Here is a 22,858-nt window from a genome sequence, read left to right on the forward strand (position 1 = left end):
AGAATCTGGGTCTGGTCAGCAGGGGAAATGGTGAGGTGAGGGTAGATGGCAGAAGACCTTGGAAGCCAGAGACGGGCATTTAGACTTGATAAGGCAGGTAGTAGGGAGCCACTGCAGGTTTGAGAGAGAGAAAGAGAGAGGGAGAGAGAGAATGAGAGAGTGATGCAAGGGGCATAATTGAGAAAGACCAGTCAGACCAAGGAGACCTTCTCAGTGGCATGGAAGAAGCCAGAGAGTAATTTCTCCCAAGCACTGCGTTGTAGGTACCTTTAGGCCCAGAAATATAGTGTTTCCAGGGGTTTGCCCAACACAGGTGCAAACCTTAAGTACTTGCTAGCCTGATGGAGTGCAAGGATGGGACAGATGGATTTTTGCACAGACGGATGGATAGTCAGATGGATGGAGGCCGAATACAGGGCAGAGGCATGGCCAGGGACCTCTCGCCAGGAAGCAACTGTATTCTGAGCTCTTAGAGTGAGTCCCCTCCATTTCCACAGCTCATGGGGCACCAGCGGCTGCTCTCTTAGCACCAGCTGGGCCTTCTCTCTCCCTGGCAGTCGAGTCCCCAGCCCTGACCGGGGAGCTGCCAGAAGCGAGGCCATTCTTTGACAGTCGGTGAGCCATCAGCAAGATTGTTTGGGGTGGGGGCCGAAACAGAGCGGAATCTAGCCCGTGGAGGCCTCCTAGACACGGGGCACTCTCCCCGGCAGGTGGGGGTTATTTTTTCTCTGAGTCTTTTAGCTAAGAAAAGCCAAGCTCAGAGAGGTTAAAGAACATGATTAAGGTGCGTGAAGGGGCTGACACACTGACTCCAGTCTGCCTTAGTCTAGAAGATTCTCACCAGGTCACACGTGATGATGCAGCTGAGGGGACGGCCTGGAGATCCCCCGGTGGGGGGTGGGGCAAGGAGGAAAGGGTTTTGGTTTCTGGTTTTCTTTGGGTACCAAAATACCCTCCATTGCACTTTCCATTCACTAATGCCTGACTGTTTACCAGTGTGTCCCCAGAGCCCAGAACAGGGCCTGGTACATGAAGGGCACTCAGAGAATGAGCCTGGAGTAATGCCGGTTGATGAGTGGATGTGAGAAAAGAGAGGGATGGAGGAAATAGTCAAATACAAAGTAAAGCTCAATCATAGTAACTCAGAGGAAGCCTTGGCCCCTGACGGGTGCAGAGCCCCGAGCCTTTTGAGGGATGGTGGGGAGACAAATTGGCCCTGTCCCCACACCAATCCCTGTTCATTCCCATGGCAGGGCTGATCCGGTCCCGCGTTCGTGGGGCAGATGTGGCCACAGCTGCCGTGCTCACCTTTCTGGACAGCCACTGCGAAGTGAACACCGAGTGGCTGCAGCCCATGCTGCAGCGGGTCAAGGAGGTAAGTCTCTCAGTCCCTCGGGGAGCTCTGTCCCTTGGGACGTGCCCACCATGTTCTTGGCATGAGGGCACGTGAACAGTCATTGATGTGATAGATAGGCAGAGTAGAAGCCTTAATGTTCTGCTTCCTCCAGAGTATTGTCATGTTAGTGAGCTTTCTCCTCCGAAAATGGGGATAATTGTAATATTTGTCTCACAAGGTTGTTGGAAGTATTCATGTGGACATGAGCTTGGGTGAGCTGTCAAGCTCCAACTAGGAATGGTGGGGTGGCTTTCCTCCTGGAGGAGACGGGTCCTGTGCTGGGGCAAGGGACAGCTTAGGGTCAAGGCTGGGAAGTTTGAGAAGGAGGAAAATGGGGGGACGGTGTTGTCAAGAAGAGATGAGGGCAGGGGCCCCCTAGCACGTGCCAATAGTTCACTAGAAGGGGAAGGAGGGTAAGAGAGATGGAGGGAAGGATGAGGTGATCATGGATCAACCATAAAAAGACAACTAAACTCAAAAATGGACAAAGGATTTGAAGGACATTTCTTCAAGGCAAATACACAAATGGCCAACAAGCACAGGAGAAGAGGCTCAACATTGTTAAGCCGTGAGGGAAACACAAGTCAAAACCACAGTCAGATACCCCTTGAGACCTACAGGATGGCTGTGTCCAAAGGATGGACAGTAACGAGGACTGGCGAGGATGTGAAGAAGTGGGAGCCCTTTCACTCATTGCTGGTGAGAACGTAATTGGAGGCAGCCGCTCTAGAAAACAGCCCAGCAGTTCATCAAAAGTTTAAAGATCTTTTTTTAATTTATTTATTTGACAGGCAGAGAGGCAGGCAGAGAGAGAGGGGGAAGCAGGCTCTCTGCTGAGCAGAGAGCCTGATGCGGGGCTCGATCCCAGGACCCTGAAATCATGACCTGAGCCACCCAGGTGCCCCTCATCAAAAGTTTAAACACCGAGTTACCTGATGCCCCTTCCACTGCGGGGTATGCCCCCAGGAGAAACGGAAATATACCCTCCACACGCAAAAACTTACCCTGGAGTGTTCGGGGCACTATCACTCAGAAGAGCCAAAAATGTGGAAATAGCCTAAATGTGTGCGGATATAACCACACGACTACTACTCAGCTATAAAAAGGAATGAAATAGTGATACGTGCTACGATGTGGATGAAAACCCTTCCCTAAGTGAAAGAAGACGGTCACAAAAGGCCATGTGTTCTATGATTCCACTGAGGGGAGATGTCCAGAATGAAACAAAGCCATAGAAATAGAAAGGTGATGAGTGGTTGTCAGGGGCTGGAGGGAGAGAGGATGGGGGAGGTGACCGCTAACAGGTACAGGGTTTCTTGTTGGGGTGATGAAAATGTTCTGGAATTAAGTGTGTTGGGTGCACAATCTTGTGACTATATTGTAAGCCACCGAATTTGTACACGTGAGATTGGTGAATTTCATCACGTGTCAGTTACAAGTAGTGAAATTGCTATAAAAATGTGAATTACACCTTGGAACAAAAAAGTCTATGAAAAGGCAGAGGCAAGGCCCCCACAGAGCTCTATGGGAAACCATGGGTGGTCTCCCCTGCTCCGCCTCCTCCCAGCCTTTTGTGGTCCTGAGACAGGGTGTGAACTGAGGGGCAGAGCTGGGTGGCCTCCAGGTTGCAGAAAAGAGGATTTTGAAGGTCAGCACAGAGTTTGGGTAGAGATGGGCCTCTAGGCTGAGTCCCTCTGTGGAGGGAGAGGGAAGAGAGGGCTGATGGCGGTTAATAGTTTTGCATAGGGTATATGACATAAGCCCCCAACACCATTACCCCACGTCCCAAATCTTTAGTAAAATTGACATTACCCCCCAATGCTTTGGAGGTGGATTTGTGTCTAGGAGGATGAAGGGAGTGGTGAATCTGACCTTGAAGCAGGTGTGGCTTGAGAGAATGACAGCCAGGTTGCACAGGGACCACAGAGTCCCTGCCGTCAAGCTGCTGGTGGTCCAGTTGGGAAGACTCAACTGAAACATGTACAAACGATGAATAAAACAGCAGTTCAGACCAGCACCAGAAAAGCCACCTCAGGCAGCATAGGATTCAGTGCCTCAGGAATTGTCTGGTCTGTAATTGTAAGAGCAGCTTAAAAGAGGAAGAAATCCTCAGCCTGCAGCAATCCAGCAGAGCTTCCCTGAGGAGGTGAGATCCCAGCAGGGCTCAGCATGGTGTGAGAGGAAGAGGCTAGGAGAGCCCATGGGACCCCAGTGGGTCCTTCCAGGAACCTGGCTGTGGGACTGCAGGACAGCTCCCAAGATCCTGCCCAGTCCTGTGGGAAGGGCTAAGTGCCCCACGGTGGGAGAGAACTTCTCAGAGCAGGCAGCTGAGCCTTTCTTCACAGAGTCCCTGGCCTCACACCATCTCTCATTCCTCCCCTAGGACCACACCCGTGTGGTGAGCCCCATCATCGATGTCATCAGTCTGGATAACTTTGCCTACCTTGCTGCATCTGCGGATCTTCGTGGAGGTGGGTCCCTCTCCCAAAGGAGGGGCTGTAGGCTTGAAAGGGGCAGGTGGGGGTGATCTAAAGCCTTGGTTTGGTGCTCTTCTACCCAGCTGTGCCAGAACGTCTCACAACACCCCCTCACCTCCAGAAAATGGAAAGGAATGGCAGAAAGCTCTGGGATTGGGGACAAAGCCCTCTGGAACCATAAGTGACAAAACCAGGCTAGTCTTGTGTCTTCCCATCTGAACAAACACTGACACATCCTTTCCAAATGCTGCCAGCCCAGGGACCATGCTTACAGTCCTGGCAGAAGGACATGCTAGGACAGTGTCTTGTGTGAATTCCTAATACACACACCTGGAGGTGGTCTGGACCCAGGCTGTCGAATAGAAGAGCTATTAGCTACATTTGGCTATTGAGCTCTTAAAATGTGACTGGTCTGCATTGAGATGTGCTGTAAGTGTAAATACACACCAGGTTTCAAAGTCTTATTACAAAAGAATGTAAAAAATCTCATCAGTAGTTTTTTATATTGATTGCATGTTGGAATGATAACATTTTTAGATATATTACATTAAAATATATTATTCAAATTAATTTCATACATTCTTTCTTTTTAATATGGCTGCTAGGAAAGAATTTTTTAAGATTTTATTTATTAAAAAAAAAGATTTTATTTATTTATTTGACAGAGAGAGAGAGAGAGAGACAAGCAGGGGGAGTGGCAGGCAGAGGGAGGGAGAAGCAGGCTTCCTACTGAGCAGGGAGCCCAGTGTGGGACTTGATCCCAGGACCCTGGGATCATGACCTGAGCTGAAGGCAACCTGAGCCACCCAGGTGTCCTAAAAAAATTTCAATTACGTATGTAGTTTGTATTTCTGGCTTACATCATTTGCATTCTTTTGGACAGCTCTGGTCTAGACTTTATAGCCGTGCTGCTATAAGAGCCATGTTTGGCTATTTAAATTTAAATTAATTACAATTAAATAAAATTCAAATTCACTTCCCGAGTTGCACTAGCCACATTTCAAGTGCTCAATAACCCCATGTGGCTAGTGCCTACCATATTGGACAGTCAGTGCAGATATAGAACATTTCCATCATTGCAGAAAGTTCTATTGGACAGGCTGCACTAGACAATCTGTTGCTAGGAGCTAGTGGGCAGAGTGGTTTTCCTATTTGGGGCCCAGACTTCCAAAAAATGGAAACAGCTGTTACTTAGATCTTAGAGTTGAGTGGGGTTCTGAAGTGAGCCAGGCGTTTCTCCTTTGGGAAATCACCTCAGGGCCTTTGCACTTGCTGTTCCCCTGCCTGGAATTCCATTTCCCCAGATACCTTCATGGATCAGACTTTCAGGTCAAAAGTGATCTCTTTAGAGAGCGTTTCCTGACTACCCTTACTAAAATAGCATGGGAACCTCTATTTTCTTTTCAGCACTTTTCACCTGGCAGATTATTCCTTTATTGATTTCTTTTTGTAGCCTCTGTCCTACCCAGTAAATCAATGAGGTCAGGGACCTGTCTCCTTCTGAGTGAAGGAATGATTGTGTGAATTGCCCAGGGTCCTCTGTGAGCTGGGCTCTGATCAGGGGAGACCAAGGTCTGGTGGAATGAAGGGGCAGCAGCTCTGCCCTGAGCTCTGTCCTCACCCCTCTCTGCCCATTAGGATTTGACTGGAGCCTGCATTTCAAGTGGGAGCAGATCCCTCTTGAGCAGAAGATTGCCCGGACCGACCCCACCAAGCCCATAAGGTCAGTGCTGCTGTGGGCTCTGCAGAGACCCCTTCCTTCCCTGGGCCAAGGGGCATGGGAATCTGCGGGGGGGAGGGGTGCATTTCAGTTGCTGGTGCTCCTGAGGGCACACTATCTAAGTGCTGACTCAGTTCTGGGCCCAGGGACAGAGAGGACAGAGGCCAGGGAGCTGCTGGATGTCCTGCCCCTGTGACTCTGCAAGTGGGGGATTTGGGGGCAAATGACCTGGTGTTCTGGGGCCATCTAGAAGGGCTCCCAGCCTCTCCAGTTCATGTGTTGCCTCTTTCCTCTCCTTGCTCCCAGGACTCCTGTTATAGCTGGAGGAATCTTTGTGATCGACAAGTCCTGGTTTAACCACTTGGGAAAGTATGATGCCCAGATGGACATCTGGGGGGGAGAGAATTTTGGTAAGTTGGAAATAACACTAACAGTGACAACAATAATAGATAACCATGCTCGAACACATTCTATGCATAAGGCCCTGTTCTACACATGTATTAATTTGTTTAATCTCACAGCTCCTATAGGTATGTATTATACCTCCATTTTACTGATAAAGAAACTGAGGCACAGAGAGGTTAAGTAATCGGTCCAGAGCCACACAGCTAGTAAATATTGAGATGGTCAGGGAGAGCCTGTGGTCCCACAGCTAGACATGTGTGGAAGAACAGACAGACTGTAACTGGGGTTGCAGCTTAAACCCACAGCTGATTTTTCTTCCAGAAAAGCCAGGGGTGGGGAGTGCAGCCGAGTTTGGTGGTTAAATGTAAGAATGGGGCCAGATGGCCTGGGTGCAAATCCTGGCCCTCCCACCTGCAAGCCGTCTGGCCCTGGGCAAGTTAAACCCTCCTGAAGCCTCGGTTTCCTCAAGAGGCTGGTATGAGTGCCAGCTAGGAGATAGGTTAAAACACAAGGCACGCTGCTGGCGGCCATAATCATTACTTCCGGGGCCAGGGGAGCCCTCTAGCTCCAGCAGGAAAGGGAAGAGCCCAGAGAGCTCCCAGTGTCACCAGCAATGTTCTGTTAGATAAAGGCCTGATACAAATGGATCAGCCAACTTGGGTACTATAAGGGACTGTCCACACAGTGTGGGTGAGACATAGGGAAACTCTGGGACAGTGTGGCCCTGGGCTGGGCTGGTGACTGCTGTGAGGTGTGGCCATCCCTCGGTCTGGAAGATGGGGAGGGAGCGCCCCCTGACAGGAGCTGTGGTCTTGGGGAACCCGCAGTCAGTCCCATAGCCCAGGCAGAGGGTGTTGGGGGAGATAAATACCCACCCTCCCTCTCCCCTGTCCCCGCTCTGACTGACCCTGCCAGCCCATAGGAAGGAAGCCGGTGGTGCAGCCCACTCAGCAAGGAGTGGGGTGAAGGATGGGGAATGACCCGGGGGTCTCCTGTTCTTTGCAGAGCCCTCTGTTTCCTTGTTCATCCTCACCAGGTTTCTTGCGAAGTAAATATGGCCGGTGGTATCTCACCCGTTTGACAGGTGGGAAAACTGAGGTGAATGCTGCCTTCCAGATTTCAGTCAGGAAGCTCCACATCTGACGGGTGTGCGTAGTGCCCCCAACCAGCGCCGCTTCAGTGTTGTGAGGGGTGATCAGAGCAAATTCTGTGTTTCTGAGAGGTGAGGAGCAGCTCCTTCTACTCTCTCCTGGATCAGGACACAGATGAGCAGTGGGGCTTTTTTTGTTGTTGTTGTTGTTTTAATTAAGATTTTATTTATTTATTTGAGAGAGACAGGGATAGTGACAGATAGTGAGAGAGCACAAGTGGGGAGCAGAGGGAGAAGCATGCTCTCCACTGAGCAGGAAGCCCAACACAGAGCTCAATCCCAGGACCCTGGGATCATGACTCAAGCCGAAGGCAGATGCTTAACCCCTTTACCGGCTGAGCCACCCAGGCTCCCCAGCAGTGGGGTTTATCATAGGTCTGATCTTAACTCAAAACCAACTGGAATGGAAAGAGGCATGGAATGTTCTCCCCTTTGTAACTTATTCTCGGAAACCATTTGTATACAGGCATTTGGAGAAGTAAATTCTGGGAACCGGGGTGCACTGACCCTTCCCTTCTGACCTCCTTTCTCATGTTCTGGGCCCAAGTGACCTCCCGTGTGCCCTCAGTTTCAGCCTGAAGGGAGCTTCGGCAAAGCGAATTTCCTGTACAGACACCGAGGACTGGGAAACTAATGGTCTCTCCTGCATCCAGGAGCTTTTTTCCTTTGTCTTTTCTCTTTCTTTCTTTATTTTTATTTATTTATTTTTTTTTACAGCTGGTGATTGACAGAGGAACAAGTAACTGATCAAATGGCTAACTTCAGATTCTGCCTGAGGCGAGGGCTCAGTGGTTGGGGAACTTGAAAGGTGAACCACAGAGTGGTTCTGGGAAGGTTTTTGTTTCTTAGAAGAAATTCAAAGAAATTTTTAGGCTAGCCCTGGTGCTCACGCGTTCAGCTGCTGGGAGCAGTTTTGAGTCAGAAGGGCTCTGCTGCTGGTGGGTTTGGGCCTTTCATTTCATCCTTTTGTTGAAGGAAGGAAGATGCCCAAACTGAGACTCCTTCCTGTGTCCCCTCAGAGAGCCCCAGAGGCCACTGCAAGTGGAGGTGGCAAACGTGAAAACCTTGGGATTCCCATTAGAGGGCCTTTTATTTTTTATTTTTATTTTTTTTTAAGATTTTATTTATTTATTTGACAGAAAGAGATCACAAATTGGCAGAGAGGCAGGCAGAGAGAGAGGAAGGGAAGCAGGCTTCCCGCTGAGCAGAGAGCCCGATGCGGGGCTCGACCCCAGGACCCTGAGACCATGACCCGAGCCAAAGGCAGAGGCTTAACCCACTGAGCCACCCAGGCACCCTTCGAGGGCCTTTTATAAGGTAGTCTGATCATGTCGGTCCTCAGCTCAAGACCCTGCAGGGACTCCGTGCCATCGCTGAGAGCAAAGCCCACAGTCTTCACGCCACCTGCCCTTCCCCCACAGCACTCCACCAGCTCTGCCCACAGCTCCTGCCTCTCCCACCTGACCTTACTCCACCCCGAGCTGCCTCCGCCAGACCTCCTCGCGGCCCTGGAACTTGCCGCCCACTCCAGCCTCCACACCTTTGCCCTTGCTGGTCCTTCTGCCTGAAATGCTTCTCCCATAAAAGCCACATGACTTGCTTCCTCGCCTCCTTCAGGTCTTAGCTCAGATGTCCCCTTCGGATGGAGAACTTGCCAATCAGATTAAAACTGTAGCCCACCCCAGCCCCAGGGGCTCTCTTCAGCCCTTCCTGCTTCATCCATCTCCATTGTTCTTAGTATCCTCGGATAGACTGCATTTCACTCGTTTTCTTGTCTCCTTGCATTTTTGTCCCTTATTTTAGGGACAAAAATCTTGTCACCTACCCACAAGTGTGTAAGGATTCTAGAACAGTGTATGACACATAATTAACAGGTGCCCAGTAAAATTTTGCTGAATGAACTAAGGGATCTGATTCAAACAGTGCAGCTTGCTGGACAAAATGTGAACTTAACATTGTAATTCTGCAACAGGGTATTTGGGTGGTCTTGGAGAGGTTAACATGTTTGAGCTTCCCAGTCCTGATTAAAAAACATGGGGACAGGAGCACCTGTTTGGCTCAGTTCATAGAGCATGGGACTCTCAATTTCAGGGTCATGAGTTCGAGCCCCATGCTAGACGTGGAGCCTACTTAAAAAGAATAAGTAAATTTTTAAAAAATTAAAACAAACAAAACATCAGGGTGATAATACCAGCTTCACTTGCTTGCTGTGAGAATGAGACCTGGGTTCTAGAGCATGGTACATAGTAAGGGCTCAGTAAATGGGTGATGGTGACGTGTTGTGGGTGGTGACAATAACAGTATGGACAGTGGGGGCTGGCAGGATGAAGTGACTTATTAGCATAACCAAGTTAGTCTGGTAGGAATGGAACCAGAATGCAGCTCTTCTGTCCCCCAGGTCACCCCTAGTTCTAAATTTCACTTGGTGACCCAGCTGCAGAGCTCTTCCCAGGAGAAGGAACACAAGCCTGGCAGTCTGCAGGCTGCCCTAGGAAAGCCCATCAACATCGCCACCCTTGCTATGCCACGTGTCCAGCCCTGGCCCCTGGCCCACGTCTGGAAGCTTCTGCTGCCCACAGGCTGGACAGAGGGGGGCGTTAGTCACTGAGGGGTGGGCGGTGGGCCCTGACAAGCTGCACCAGGTGAGAACCCCCTGACCTGTCCAGGGACAATAAGTGTCCGTACTGCCAGCTGGGGAGAGGGAAGAGGGACCAAGGGTGGAAGTCATGAGAATCTGGTCTTTCTTTCTTTCTTTCTTTCTTAATGAAAAACAAAACAAAAAAACAAACAAAAAACAAAGGTTGTGTATTTACTGGGATAGGAATGAGTGTTTTAATGTCAGAGGTGTCTGTCCAATAGTAGAGTTCATATGAAGGGGTAATTGGAAGAGATTATGGGAGGTGCAGCCCGCTGCCTGGGTGGGTCCTTGCCAGAAGTGACAGCAGGGCGGGCAGTTTGTGACAGCCTCCTCTAGGAGGCAGAATGGCCGCTCGCATCTCCCAGCCCTAAGGGGGAACCACAGTCCCTCGCGGTCCTGCACAAGCTCATTCAGCATCCCCACCACTAGCACAAGGAAACGTGTCTCAAGGGGGCCAGTGGGAGCCTGTAAATGGAGACCCCTTGGGCCAAGAGGGAGGTCTGGAGCCAGGAAGACACCAGCCGGAGCGGCCTGTGGACTGGTTGGTGGCTGGTGTTCCAGCCTTGTGAATGCCCAGAGCAGACTGACGAGCAAATGCGTTCTTCCTTAGCAATGTCTGGATGGGTCTTTCCAGGCAGAGGCTGGAAATGATGCTGCCATTGATTCAGTTTTTCTTTTCCTCGTGGTCTTGGTGCTGCTGCAGGGCTCTCCCTGCTGCTCTTCCAGGGCTCAGATGTGGGCAGGGTATATGGCGGTCAGCAGTGGAGGGTGTGTGTGTAGAGGGGGGTAGGCTATGTGTGGTGTGTGTGGGGCAGGATGTGTACGTGTGTGTGTGTGTGTGTGTGGTGTCTGGGGTGGGATGTGTGGAGAGGGTGTGTGTGCAGGGGGTTGTGGGGTGGGTTGTATATGAAGGGAGTGTGGATGTGGTGTATATGGAGAAGGTGTGTGTGGGATGAGATATGGGGGGTGGGGTGTGTGGAAGGGGATGTGTGTGGTGGGGGGCGGGGGTGTGCACATGGAGTGAGCAGTCAGGAACGTGTGCAAGGGTGGGCACATCCCATGTAGATGGGTCCAGAAACCCCGAGACCCACCTGTGCCTCCAAGCAGACACCCGGGAGGCTAGCTCCTTCCTACTTTTGCTCCATGGGGACTTGCCAGGGGCTCTTCCCTCCTGACGACTGCCATCTCCTGCAGAGCTCTCCTTCAGGGTGTGGATGTGCGGCGGGAGCTTGGAAATCGTGCCCTGCAGCCGGGTGGGCCACGTCTTCAGGAAACGGCACCCCTACAACTTCCCTGAGGGCAATGCCCTCACCTACATCAGGTAGGTGGCATTGCGAAGAGTGCCAGGCTAGGAGCCAGGACACCTCGGGTCCGAGACCCCACCAGCCCTGTTGGTCGTTCCTGCAGCTTTGGGCAGCTGCCCCTCCCCCTTTCTGGGCCTCAGTTTCCCCATTTGTTCCTTCCAATTCTGGGATTCCAGGTACCCTGAGGGGTGGAAGGATGAAACTGAGAGTGTTGCCACCAGGACTCTCTTGTCTTGACTCTCTTTGTCCATGAGCTTCTTGGAGAACTGGCCCAACCTCTGACGGGGGGCCGCCCTCCACTCACCGGGCCCCAGGTTCGGGTCATGGGTGTCATGTCCTGAGCCTGACCTGGTCAGCGTCTACCCATCCACATCCCCAGCCACAGGGTGCGCTTGGCCCTGGAGTCCAGCCATCCCCTGCGCTCCTGGTGGGGACGGAAGGGGAAGAGGGTCCCGAGGACCCCCTGGGAGGACAGTTCTTTTGCTTGTCAGGCCCGCGCTTCCTCATTTGCTGCAGTGGCTCCCCAGTCTAGCTAACTGGATGCTTTATTATTTTGGTTTGCTTCCCCCAACTCCATTTTTTGTTTCTATAATTATAAAAGTAATCCATGTTCACTACAAAATGCAAGCTGTATCAGAATATACGACACATACATATCTGCATATATATGTGTCCTTACTCTTTCTATCATATAGAGAGGAAAAAGCAAAAGTTCCTTTTACCCGATCTGACTCCTCTCCCACTTGTCTCTCCAAAAGTAACTTCTGTGACTAGGTTTCTGATCTATCATTTCAGGCCTTTTAACTCCTTTTCATATATGCAGTTCACGTAGAGAGAAGCACACACACCATAACTTTGTGTTTTTCTATAAACGGGGTCACGCTGTCTGTCCTGTCGGCAGCCTGCTTTTCTGCCACTCCACCCTAAATGACAGGCGTCCCTCTGTGTCCATACCTGCTAACTGGGGCGTGCCTTCCATCCTGTAGCAGCATCATATAAAAACTGTTATTCTCCTACGGGTGGGCATTCAGGTCGTCACCCATGTTTTATCAAACAAATATTTGGTACATGTTCCTTGCGCCCACAGGCAGGCATTTCGGCAGAACAGAGTCCTCTGGGGGACTGTAAAGGGTACATGGACATGAGCTGATGGAGGTTCACAGACCCGACTCCTCTCTCCCACCCCAATCACTATTACTTTGCGTCACCCCGCACCGCACAGAGCGGGTCGCGGTCCTCACTCTGTCACCTCCCTGGTGACTTTGTTTTGTTCCTTCCTCCCCTTTTAGGAACACCAAGCGCACCGCAGAGGTGTGGATGGACGAGTACAAGCAGTATTACTACGAGGCCCGGCCCTCAGCCATCGGGAAGGCCTTTGGCAGGTGGGCCCCTCCACCAGCCCCGTTTGCCTCCCCCCACCCACGTTAGCACAACCAGAACAAAACACAAAATGGTGTGGACGCCAGGGAAGTGCTCACAGTCTCCTTGGTAACTGAGCCCCTCCCCGCTGGGCTCTTGGGAGTGGGGGGCTCTGGTAGGAAGAGGCAATGTGAGGCAGGACTGGGCCCTTGAGGACCACGCAGCCGCATGGGGAGAAACAACAGCCAGAGGAGGCTCGCTGCGGAAGAAGAGCTCCCATTCGCCAGCTGCCTGCAGGAGAAAGGACATCTGTGGGAGTAGTCAGGGCCGGGCCGTCTGCAGAAAACACTTGGGGTCTGGCCGCCATTCAAAACACGCCTGTGATCTTGTTAGCCTGTTTTCCTGTCCTGGGCTCGTATGACGACAGTCTAGTTAAGCATTTTCAAAATGTAGATTGGTTATGAAATCAATTTCATGGGTCGTGACTGACATAAAAAAAAAAAAAATCGTAGAGAACATGATAGATTGGACCAGAGCAGAATAGAAAAGAACAGTTGATTGCAATTAAGGCTAAGTATTGTTTGGTGAAATGTCTTTCAGTTAGATGTGTGTGTGTGTGTGTATAGCTATATACGCATAGGGGAATACTCGATCACAGCGTGAGATACGTTTATTTCTAAAGGTTGTGATCAGAACATTAGTGATCGTCTCCGAATCTTCTGCACTCAGTTTATTCTTAGCTATATCCCTTTAAAAAATTACGTCATTATTTCTTTCCGGGGTAAACTAACCTTTACTGAAGATCTACCCTGTGCTAGGCTCTTATGCCCTCTTAATTCATTTGATTCTCTAAAAACCTTCTGGGAGAGGTGGTCGCATTTACGGTGGAGAAACTGAGGCTCGGAGAGGCGGTGAGGGTCATCTGTCTGTGGCCATTCCCATCAGCATAGCTGAGGACACTGGGGAGATGAAACTGTGGCATCCAGGGGCACCTCAGAGGGATCTCATTTGCCAAAATTCCTGAAAGACCTCTGAAGCGTGCTTTTCTCGTTGGGCCCTTTCTGCTGAAATTGGAATGCAGGAAGGGAAAACTTGGAATTCCTTAAGGCTTTGCTTAAGGACCAGCTAGGGGTGTGCTGAGGTCTCAAGGTGTGAGAAGCCGGAGTCAAGCAGGGCCCCCGGGGGGCTGCTCTGATCCTTGAAAGTGTGCAGGAATTTGGGGAAAGAAATGAGGAATGGCGAGGAGACCTGGAGGGACCTTGCAGGTCAGAGAAGGATTTGCGGCAATTGGCCACGGCTGGAGGGCAGGCTGGGACAGCTCCTGGCCCTGCCCCACCTGGGGTAGGCAGAAGGAGGGGGCCAGCCTCCTGGGGCTTCCTCCCTGCACCCGCCTGCCAGAGCCTGAGCCTTCCCTTCTCTTCCAGCGTAGCCACACGGATCGAACAGAGGAAGAAGATGAACTGCAAGTCGTTCCGCTGGTACTTGGATAATGTCTACCCAGAGCTCACGTGAGTGCGGCCCTCAGCTTACGCATCTGGCCTGGCTGGGGGGCCAGCAGTTTGGGGGACCCCCACCCTGAGATCTCCCCTTCTTGGGCAGCCTGGCTCTTTCTAGCTGTCAGTGTTTCATCGTCATGTGAAGGCTCTGGGGGGGAAGGGGAAGGAGTTACAAGTAAGATGGGGCAGGAAGCAATTTTTAATAGACTGGGTCACAGAGCTGGAAATGGGCCTTGTCCCCACAGGGAAACAACGCTGCATTACGTAGCAAAAGCTGCAGAAATAAAGACTCATCCCTTTTGACTCTGTTCTCTCCCTTCTGGGAGTTTATCCTCAGGAAGTAAAGCAACCGAAGCAAAAAACTATTGACAAGAGCTGTTCATTCAGCGTAGGCTTCTCAGCTGCTGTGAAAAATCTAGAGATAACTAATGAATAAGGGGTGGGTTTAGTGAGTCCCAATGGTGGATCCGAGCAAACAGTAGGCGTCCATTAAGATCACAATCAGAGAGACTGCAAAGCCCCAGAGAAATGTTTGCTCTGACAAACTGGAAGTAGACACAGATGGGGGGCGCTGGACCCGCGGCTGCTTCTGAGCGTGTGTGCAAGCTCCCCAGCTAGGGGTGAAGTGTAAGGCTGCTGTATGGCCATGAGGCTTCCTTTTTTCTCATTTCAAAAGCCTTCTCAACCACCTGGCTCATGGCCTCATCTCCTTCAGGCCTCGACTCAAATGTCCTCTTCTGAGCAGAGTTGTGGGGGCTCCCTGAACAGTCTGTGTTTGCAGAGCACCCCCTTCCCCAGCATCCCCAGCATCCCCTGTTTAGTCCATGCTCACCACCCTCTAGCACCTATGTGGCCAACTCATTTCCTTGTCGTCACCCCCCCCACGTAACAGTAGCTCCTTGAGGGTAGGGGTGTGATCTGCTTTGTTTGCTGTTGGTCTCCAGCCCCTACGACAGGACCTGTCACAAAACGGGCACTCGATATGTATCTTTAACCGAACAAATTGCATAGTCAATAAGCCTCAATAGTAATAACTCAGGAATTAGCGTTCTCCTTTCTAGAGCTGTCACCTTAGGGAACGGCTAATTCCATCAATGTCAGTCGCAGCAGCTTTCCAGAACACTCGACCCCTCAGAGCCTGCAGGTCCTCGAAAAAGGCGACTCCCTGTTCTTTAAAGGCAGCTTTGTTTTTTGGAAAAGAGCCATAGTTAGGTTGTCACCAAGCCCAGTGAAGAAGGCGATTACCCCCCGATAAGGTGATCCTGGCTCCGTGATAGAGCATGACGAGGACTGAAACAAGTACCAAGAATAAACTGACACTGGGAGCGAGTTTCAAGGATTTCAAAACAGTTCAAGCAAGAGCAGCATCTTTTTTTTTTTTTTTTAAGATTTTATTTGGGAGAGAGAGAGAGAGTGTGTGTGTGTGTGTGTGTGTGCACAAGTGGGGTGAGGGTCAGAGGGAGCCCAATGCGGGACTGGATCCTGGGACTCCAGGATCACAACCGAGCCGAATGCAGACACTTAATGCCTGAGCCACCCAGGCGCCCAAGAGTGGCATCTTTGAGAAGAGTTGGCGGCCTGGATGAGCCAGCCCCTAGATGAAGGCTGTGAAGGGAAAGAACATTATACTTTTTATAAAAGTATAATAAATGGACCACTTTCTCCAGTGGCCACTTTTAAGGGAGGTAGTTTCATTCAGACATGTCATTTCTGAGGCAAAAAAACAATCGTTTCTTTACATCCTGTCAGAGTTCAGACAACACTGGGATGGAGCCCTGGGCTCTAGGCCTCCGGCAGGAGCTGGGAGGCCCATGGGAGACATGGGGAGGACTGGGAACATGCCTTTCCTCTCCATACCCAATCCCCATGGACAGTGTCCCATGCCATCCCCTGAGGACTGAGAGGAAAAAGTGTTTTATGACTACCAGAAACCTGGATCCATGACAAGACAGGACAGTGGATGAAACCAGCTACGTGAAGTGAGGAGTATGAGTCTTCTGTTTCTTCTGTCACTGTGGGGAGGTTTTATAAAACGATCCTGTGTTGGTAATGTAGAAGCCATGCACCTCATTCCTGTCCAGGTTACCATCCCCCGTCCACTCTCCAAGTTCTGCCCAGGGTGAGGGGCCAGCAGTGGCTCAGGTCATTGTCGAGGAAGGACTTCTGTATGCCAAGTGTTACAAGCTTTCCTCCAAACAGGGGAGCCTAATGGTTGGCCCCACTTGCAGACGGTCAGTGGGGAAAATGAGGTGGCGAAGGGAGAGGCCTCTGTTTTGCTAGGCCTGCCTCAGTCCCGGCACAGCTCTGCCCCCTGCAGACCGGAGTTCTGCAGGCCTCAACAACAGCAATGTAGTCCTTTTGTTAGGATGGTCAGGAACGGTAGGGCAAGATGTGCACACCACATTTGCCAGGGCGCTAAGCACACCGTGGATATCGTACATTTATTCTAACACTCCCTGGCAGATGGCAATAAAAGTCTTCTAACAAGACCAGTAGATTATGATAGTTTTCTAATAGATGGAAGTAAAAAGTCTCAAGGCAGGGACACTTTTGCTCTTTCTACAAAGGCATTCTAAGGGCTGATGGCTGCCCCGCTGGGAGGAGGCCCACAAAGAGGGAAGCAGGTGCAGACGTAGTTGGGTTTGGCCAGGAAGCCGAGGGAGGATGATAGAGACGACCGTGCCAGCAGCTCCAGGGCTGGGACCACGGGGACACCTCACAAGCCTCTGAGGGTTTGGAGATTGTTGCCCAAGCCCCGCGTATCCTCCCCTCCCCACCACGTATCAGTGGCCCAGCTTTCCTGCCAGTGGCTGTTGCCACATATAGACAGTGCCCACCTCAGCTCTGCAAGCCGACCACCGGGGAGTCTTTGCATCCTAACACCCTCGCCCTCGGGAGGGGTTACGATTTCAAATCCTACAGTGATCGGTTGAGTGATGCAAACCAATCAGGTGGGCAGCAGTGAGAGGCTAGGGAGTTGTGGAGACTATGGCCAACTGGCATGCAAAAGCCCGTCCCCCAGGGGGCAGCACGACCTTGTGTTAGTGCCTTGAGTGAGTGCCTTGTGGGAATCCAAGGTTCTGTGTGGCCTCATCTTCCTTTTTCTCAAGAGAAGCTGGATTCAGATTTCTTTGTGTAACCTTCAGATTTTTAATATTGCCAATTAGCTAAAGGCCACAACAACCACGCTATGTAGGACAGACAAAATGTGTTTGAGGCCAGAGCTTCCCCCCAGCCCCTGAATCAGAGGCCTCCCCTTGACACCCTCTGGCATGCGCCCACCCGGATCCCAGGACCGAGAGACAGGAGGGAGCAAAGAGCTTGAGGAATGCCATACTCCGGCTGGCCTGGGGTTGTGTGGAAATTTGGACTTGGGGGGTCTGGGTTGGAGAGTGACTCAGAGGCTGGTCTGGGTACCCAGGACCTGAGGGTCCTGACTCCTAGCCCTTATCCTGTCTTTCTCTTCTGCTCCCAGCCCCTAACTGTGCTAGCTACGGGGAATAGAGCCGCCCTGGGGCCCATCTGCCCTGGAGTCCAAGGAGAATATGCCAGAGCTCTCCTCTCCAGTGCCAAGCCTTAGAAAGCCTGCAAGCAAGAGTCGGGGTGAGGGGTAGAGAAGGACTGGATCGCTGGGAGCAATCTGGGGTCTTGACTATGGACTGTCCAGCCTCTAGGTGGGTCCAAGTCTCTGCTCAGGGTCAAGGTAGGAAAGACAGACTCTGATCCAAAGGAAAGGAGCATGAGGCGCCTGGCTCAAGTCATAGAGCGTTCGACTCTTGATCTCGGGGTTGTGAGTTCAAGCCCATGTTGGTGTAGAGATTACTTAAAAAATAAAAAATATATTTTTTTTCAAAGGAAAGGAAGATAGACAAGGAGCAGGGAGAATATAGGTGAAAGAGGACGTAGGTGAAGGAAGTGGGAGAGGGAAGGGAGGAGAGGAAGTGGAAGAGGCAGTGTTAATGGTTGGCAGGAGGGGAAGGCATCCAGAGGAGAAGGACAGGGATAAAGGAGGGGCAGTGAAGAGTTGCAGAGAGTTGAGGGGGCTGGGCCGGGGGGGTTGGGGGGCAGAACACTACTGATAGGAGCCTTTCTCGCTGGGGAGGAGCTTGGCGGACTTGGGAACAGAGAGGGGCCTTGTGAACCAACTGACATTGCATCTAATCTACCCCTGGGGGGCTGAGGTCATTGCTAGACCGGGACAGGATGGGGAGGGTGTTTATAAAGGCTGCTTGGTGGGAGATGGCACCTGATGGGGGGTGCGGGAGGGTCTCCAGGCATTTCTGACCCCTCCCAGAAAGGAGGGGGTGGTCCTTTTATTCAAAGCTTCAAGCACCTTTGTATTAGGGGATCATAGGGGGCATTTTATTATGGGTCATATTCATTATTATCTTTTTTATATTACTACTTTTATTAAACTTCCCTCTACTGACAAATTGGGAGCAAAATAAGTATTTATCTCTTTAAATGCCATATTCCCAGGAGGGATTGACCCTGATGCTCTGTGAGGCAGTAAAAAACCAATAAAGACGACTTTTTAAGCTGAGAAAAAAAACATGAAAATGTGTTCGGGACCATATTCAGCTTGGGAGCCAGTAGTTTTCAACCTGTGGTCTAGAATTATGCAAATTTTCAAGAGGGGCCTGGCAGGAGGGTGCGAGAGAAAGTGAAGGTGTCTTCCTGAGGCTCTGTGAGGGTGGGTCGTGGTGTGGGGTTTCTGGGGCCTTCCAACCAGCCCTGGGGAAGGAGGAGCTGGTTTGGTTGAGATCAAAGAATGCCAAAAGTGTTATGATGCCCCCTCCCCAGCCCACTTAGGTTCTGTTTGGATAGAGGTAACAAGAGGGGGTTAAGATTAAGTGCATGGCCACACTCTAAGCCCCATCACTCGCTGGGGCCATAACCCAAGAGTGTGTGTGACCTTCCAAACCCAGGAATACAAGCCTGCATCAGTGGGGCCCAGTAGCCTCCTTGGGTTTATTAACCACAGAGTAAGACAATGTGTCATGTAGGGTGTGTGTGTGTATGTGTGTGTGTGTGTGAGAGAGAGAGAGAGGGAGAGAGAGAAAGAGAGAGAGAGGTGTGTGTTTAAGCATATTTTCCTGTGCGTTTTTACCAAGAAACAATTTTTTTTTAAAGATTTTTATTATTTAGTCACTTGATAGACATAGATCATGAGTAGGCAGAGAGGCAGGCAGAGAGAGAGAGAGGAGGAAGCAGGCTCCCCGCAGAGCAGAGAGCCCGATGTGGGGCTCGATCCCAGGACCCCGAGATCACGACCTGAGCCGAAGGCAGAGGCTTAACCCACTGAGCCACCCAGGTGCCCCTTTCCTGTGCGTTTTTAAAATTTAAAATAATATTTTGAAACACGCCTGTTTTATTTAACAGTATGTTCTAAACATCTTTCTATGATATCAGATACTCATTTGAAGTCATTTTCAATGACTACAGTGCTTTCCATCCTACAGATGAATCGGTATTTAATTAGCCTGTCCCCTATCGTTGGATACCTATGTTTTCAGTATAACCAATCACCCTGCCAACAGCCCCAAGATTATTGCCTCAGGATAACAAAGTTCCAGAAGTAGGATTAGGATTGTTAGGTCAAAGATATGTCCATTATTTTTTGTGTGTTTTTTATTATTGAACTACAACTGTCATACCGTGTTGTATTCATTTCTGGTGCGAACGTGGTGAGTCAGCAATCTCTGCATTACGCTGTGCTCCCACGATAAGTGTAGTTGCCACCTGTCCCCATGGGACGTCATTAGGGTAAATTTGACCATATCCCCTAGTTGGACTTTTCATCTCTGTGACTTATTTTATAACTGGGGGTTGGCCCCACGTAACCCTTTTTATCTATGTGTGCCCATTTTTGAGGCTTTGGATACACAATGCCACATTGCCCTCCAGAACCTCTGGGCCAGTTTATGCCTCTCCCGCAGGGAACGAGAAGGTTCGATCCCATAGCTATTGCCAAACTGGAAACTGAGATCATCCATTGGTGGTGTTACAATAGAATACATATGAGGTATTTTATATAAATAAATATCTAGAAATAATGCATATTATTATATATTATATTTTATGCATATAGTTACGGTAAACACACAGTGGTGACTCTCGAATATGTATTTCCTCAATCATTAGTGAGATCGAACGTATTTTCCTATTTGTGGGTTTTCAATTTGCCTCTCCAAAATGACCTCTTTCCTGTCATACTGAGATGTCATATTCAGTCCATATTTAGGCCTCAGTCTCTTGCCCAGGTTTTCTTCTTTCTGGTCTGGGGAGCCCTGGGTTTCTGGTCTGAGCTCTTTCCCCAGGATTCTCTCAGGCTTGGCCTCCAGGGCTGCCCCTGGGGCTCCCGCAGCTGCTCAGACCCCGTGGGGTGAGGCTCAGTCTTCCCAGAGGCATCCCTGTTCCTTCTGCCATCCCCTGCCCTCCTGCCCCTGCTGGCTAGGGCTGCTCCCCAGGGCCCCTTCCCATGAGACTGAGACCAAGAGCATCATTCCCCGGGGAGCTGACCAAGCACTGCCCTTACTCACCCCTCTGGCTGGGGGCAGAAGACAAGCCTGATTGCTCCCTTTTCTCTCAGAGTCCCCGTGAAGGAAGTACTCCCTGGCATCATTAAGCAAGGAGTTAATTGCTTAGAGTCCCAGGGCCAGGACTCAGCTGGGAACTTCCTGCTTGGAATGGGGATCTGCAGAGGGTCTGCCAAGAACCCCCCAGCACCCCAGGTAAGCTGCTGAAGGCCTTGAGGTTAAAACCGGGAGAGGGGAAGGGAGCCTGGGTCATTGTCCAGGAGTTGGGGTGGCGGGAGAGGGGGTTTCCCTTGGCTCATTCTCATTTTATCTCTTCTTACACCCTTCACAAGCCCACTTTCCCTGGGACCACGCATACTGTCCCACACTGCTCCTTGGGTCTGCTTTTGCCACATTTCCCTTTCCCACAGTTTTCCTCTGGGTACCACCCACGTTCTCCTTGGAGGGAGAAATGCTACCCAGAGGGCACCTGGTTCTCTCCTGGGATGTGGCTGTGGTTAGCATGAAGCGTGGCTGGACATTCAAGACTCCTGTGTGTACGTGTGTGTGCGACACAGGAGGGTCGTGGAATCCCCTGGCTGCCCTGGTCCTGTGTCCTGTCTCTCCCTGTCCCCCCTACCCCACATAGCAGCCCTTGGTACATTCTGGATTGCCCTCCAGCCAGCTCCAGCCAATCCTTTTATTACGGAAACTTTCAAACATACAGAAAAGTTGAAAGAATGGTACAGTGAATACCCATATACTCAATATATTATTTAGAGAAAATTGTCCCAACAGAGTATTTGTCTTATCGTTTACCCACTCCCCTTCCCTCACCGCATCCTTGAACTTGGCCCTTCCTGTCCCCATCTTCTAGGCGTGGCTGTTCAGCGACCATCTCATCCAGCAGCAGGGGAAGTGCCTGACTGCCACCTCCACCTCCGTCACCCCAGGCTCCCTGGTCCTGCTGCAGGGGTGCAACCCGAGAGAGGGCAGGCAGGTGAGTCTCCTTACCCGCTGGGGTGCGCAGGCTGGGGGGCAGCTCCTGGCAGGGGAGCCCTGGGCTAAAACAGATGGACTCAAGCCCTTCCAGAGGGAGGGTCACTCCAAGTCAGCGGCCAGGTCCAGTCCGTTGTACTCATGAGGAAACACTTCTTCGAGTAAATATTGTTAAGTGTCCGTCCTGCCAGCCTGTGAGCTCCACAAGGGCAGGGACCGTCTGGCTTGGGTCCCTGGCCCCTGGCAACCACCGCAGCCCAACTCAAGCTGGCTTTGACCAAGAGCTGGAGATAGGAGTTTTACACAGATGGTCTCACCTTACCCTTGTGCCACCCCGTGGGTTTGGGCCCTTCTACCGTCCCCGTCTTACTGGTGAGTCAACTGAGGCTTGCTGAATTTAAGAAACGGGTGTCAGATGAAACTCAGCTGGGAAGGGATGGAGCTGAGATTCAAGGTCAGTATGACCCCTCAGCCCACGGTCTTAACCCAGGACATAGTAGATGCTCAGTAAGTATTTCGCTTGTGGCTGCCAGGAAAGGGAGACCCGGATACCCCGATCTCCAAGCTGGCACGACAGCCTCACATGAGCACTGCCTTTTCCATTTGTCAAACCCTCAGTCTCCCTGTCTCCATGAATCCTGGGAGACAGGCCAGGCCCACTGGTCTGGGGAGAAACTGGTATTCCCAGAGAGGACATCACTTGCTCAGGATATGCAGTGGCCAGTGGCAGAGTCAGCCCCCTTCCTGGCTGGGGGGTGGGGGGCAGGACCCCTCTGCCAAAGGAATGGGACACAAAGGCCAGAGGTCTGCTCCAGCCCTTCCACTGCCCATACCACAGCCCTCCCCGTGCCTGACCCTGGCCAGCCGGCAGGACAGTGCAGGGCTGAGGAGAGTGTCTGGCTGCAGGGTTTCCTCTCACCCTTTTCCTGTTTGCCTGGGTCAGCTCTCTTTAGGGATGACTGGCAACTGGCCATGCCATTCTGGAAAAGCAGCCAGATACTCTCCCTCCAGCCTCTGAGTGTGTGTGTGTGTGTGTGTGTGTGAGAGAGAGAGAGAGAGAGAGAGAGCTGCTGGCTGGGCCTGCTGGACCCTTCTGACGTGTTTCTGACTGGCAGATGACGTTTGTCCTGCTCCCTTGGGCTGCCTGCCCTCCGCCCCTGCCCTGCAGTGAGGGATGTCCTCAGGTTCTTCTTCACTGGGGGCAGCAGACCTCTCCAAGGGTCAGGCTTTGAGCCCACTCGCACCCCTCCTTGCCGAGGACAAGCGAGGAAGTAGCTCCTGGGACGGCCCCCACTTCCATAATTCTCTGGAGCTCCATCTACTCTGCTCCTGCAAGGCCTGCCAGGCCCCCAGCTGCATCTGGGCCCCCCGGGCCCTCTCCTCCCAGAGGATAGGA

General features: G+C 51.4%; 1 protein-coding gene across 1 annotated transcript in view; it reads left to right on the forward strand.

The window, feature by feature from the left end:
* GALNT16 (polypeptide N-acetylgalactosaminyltransferase 16) overlaps positions 1-22,858 on the forward strand; it is a gene marked incomplete at both ends in the record, with an annotated part of 88,103 nt that overhangs the window by 63,442 nt on the left and 1,803 nt on the right. The window contains 9 exons of the mRNA XM_080809751.1: positions 1,254-1,375; positions 3,780-3,867; positions 5,512-5,596; positions 5,900-6,003; positions 10,981-11,107; positions 12,380-12,472; positions 13,874-13,957; positions 20,538-20,679; positions 21,341-21,463. Of these exons, the coding sequence (XP_080665877.1) occupies positions 1,254-1,375; positions 3,780-3,867; positions 5,512-5,596; positions 5,900-6,003; positions 10,981-11,107; positions 12,380-12,472; positions 13,874-13,957; positions 20,538-20,679; positions 21,341-21,463 (968 nt within the window). The remainder of the gene's footprint in view (positions 1-1,253; positions 1,376-3,779; positions 3,868-5,511; positions 5,597-5,899; positions 6,004-10,980; positions 11,108-12,379; positions 12,473-13,873; positions 13,958-20,537; positions 20,680-21,340; positions 21,464-22,858) is intronic.

This window comes from Martes martes, assembly GCF_963455335.1.
Source record: "Martes martes genome assembly, chromosome: 7".
In the NCBI taxonomy this organism is placed as follows: Eukaryota; Metazoa; Chordata; class Mammalia; order Carnivora; family Mustelidae; genus Martes; species Martes martes.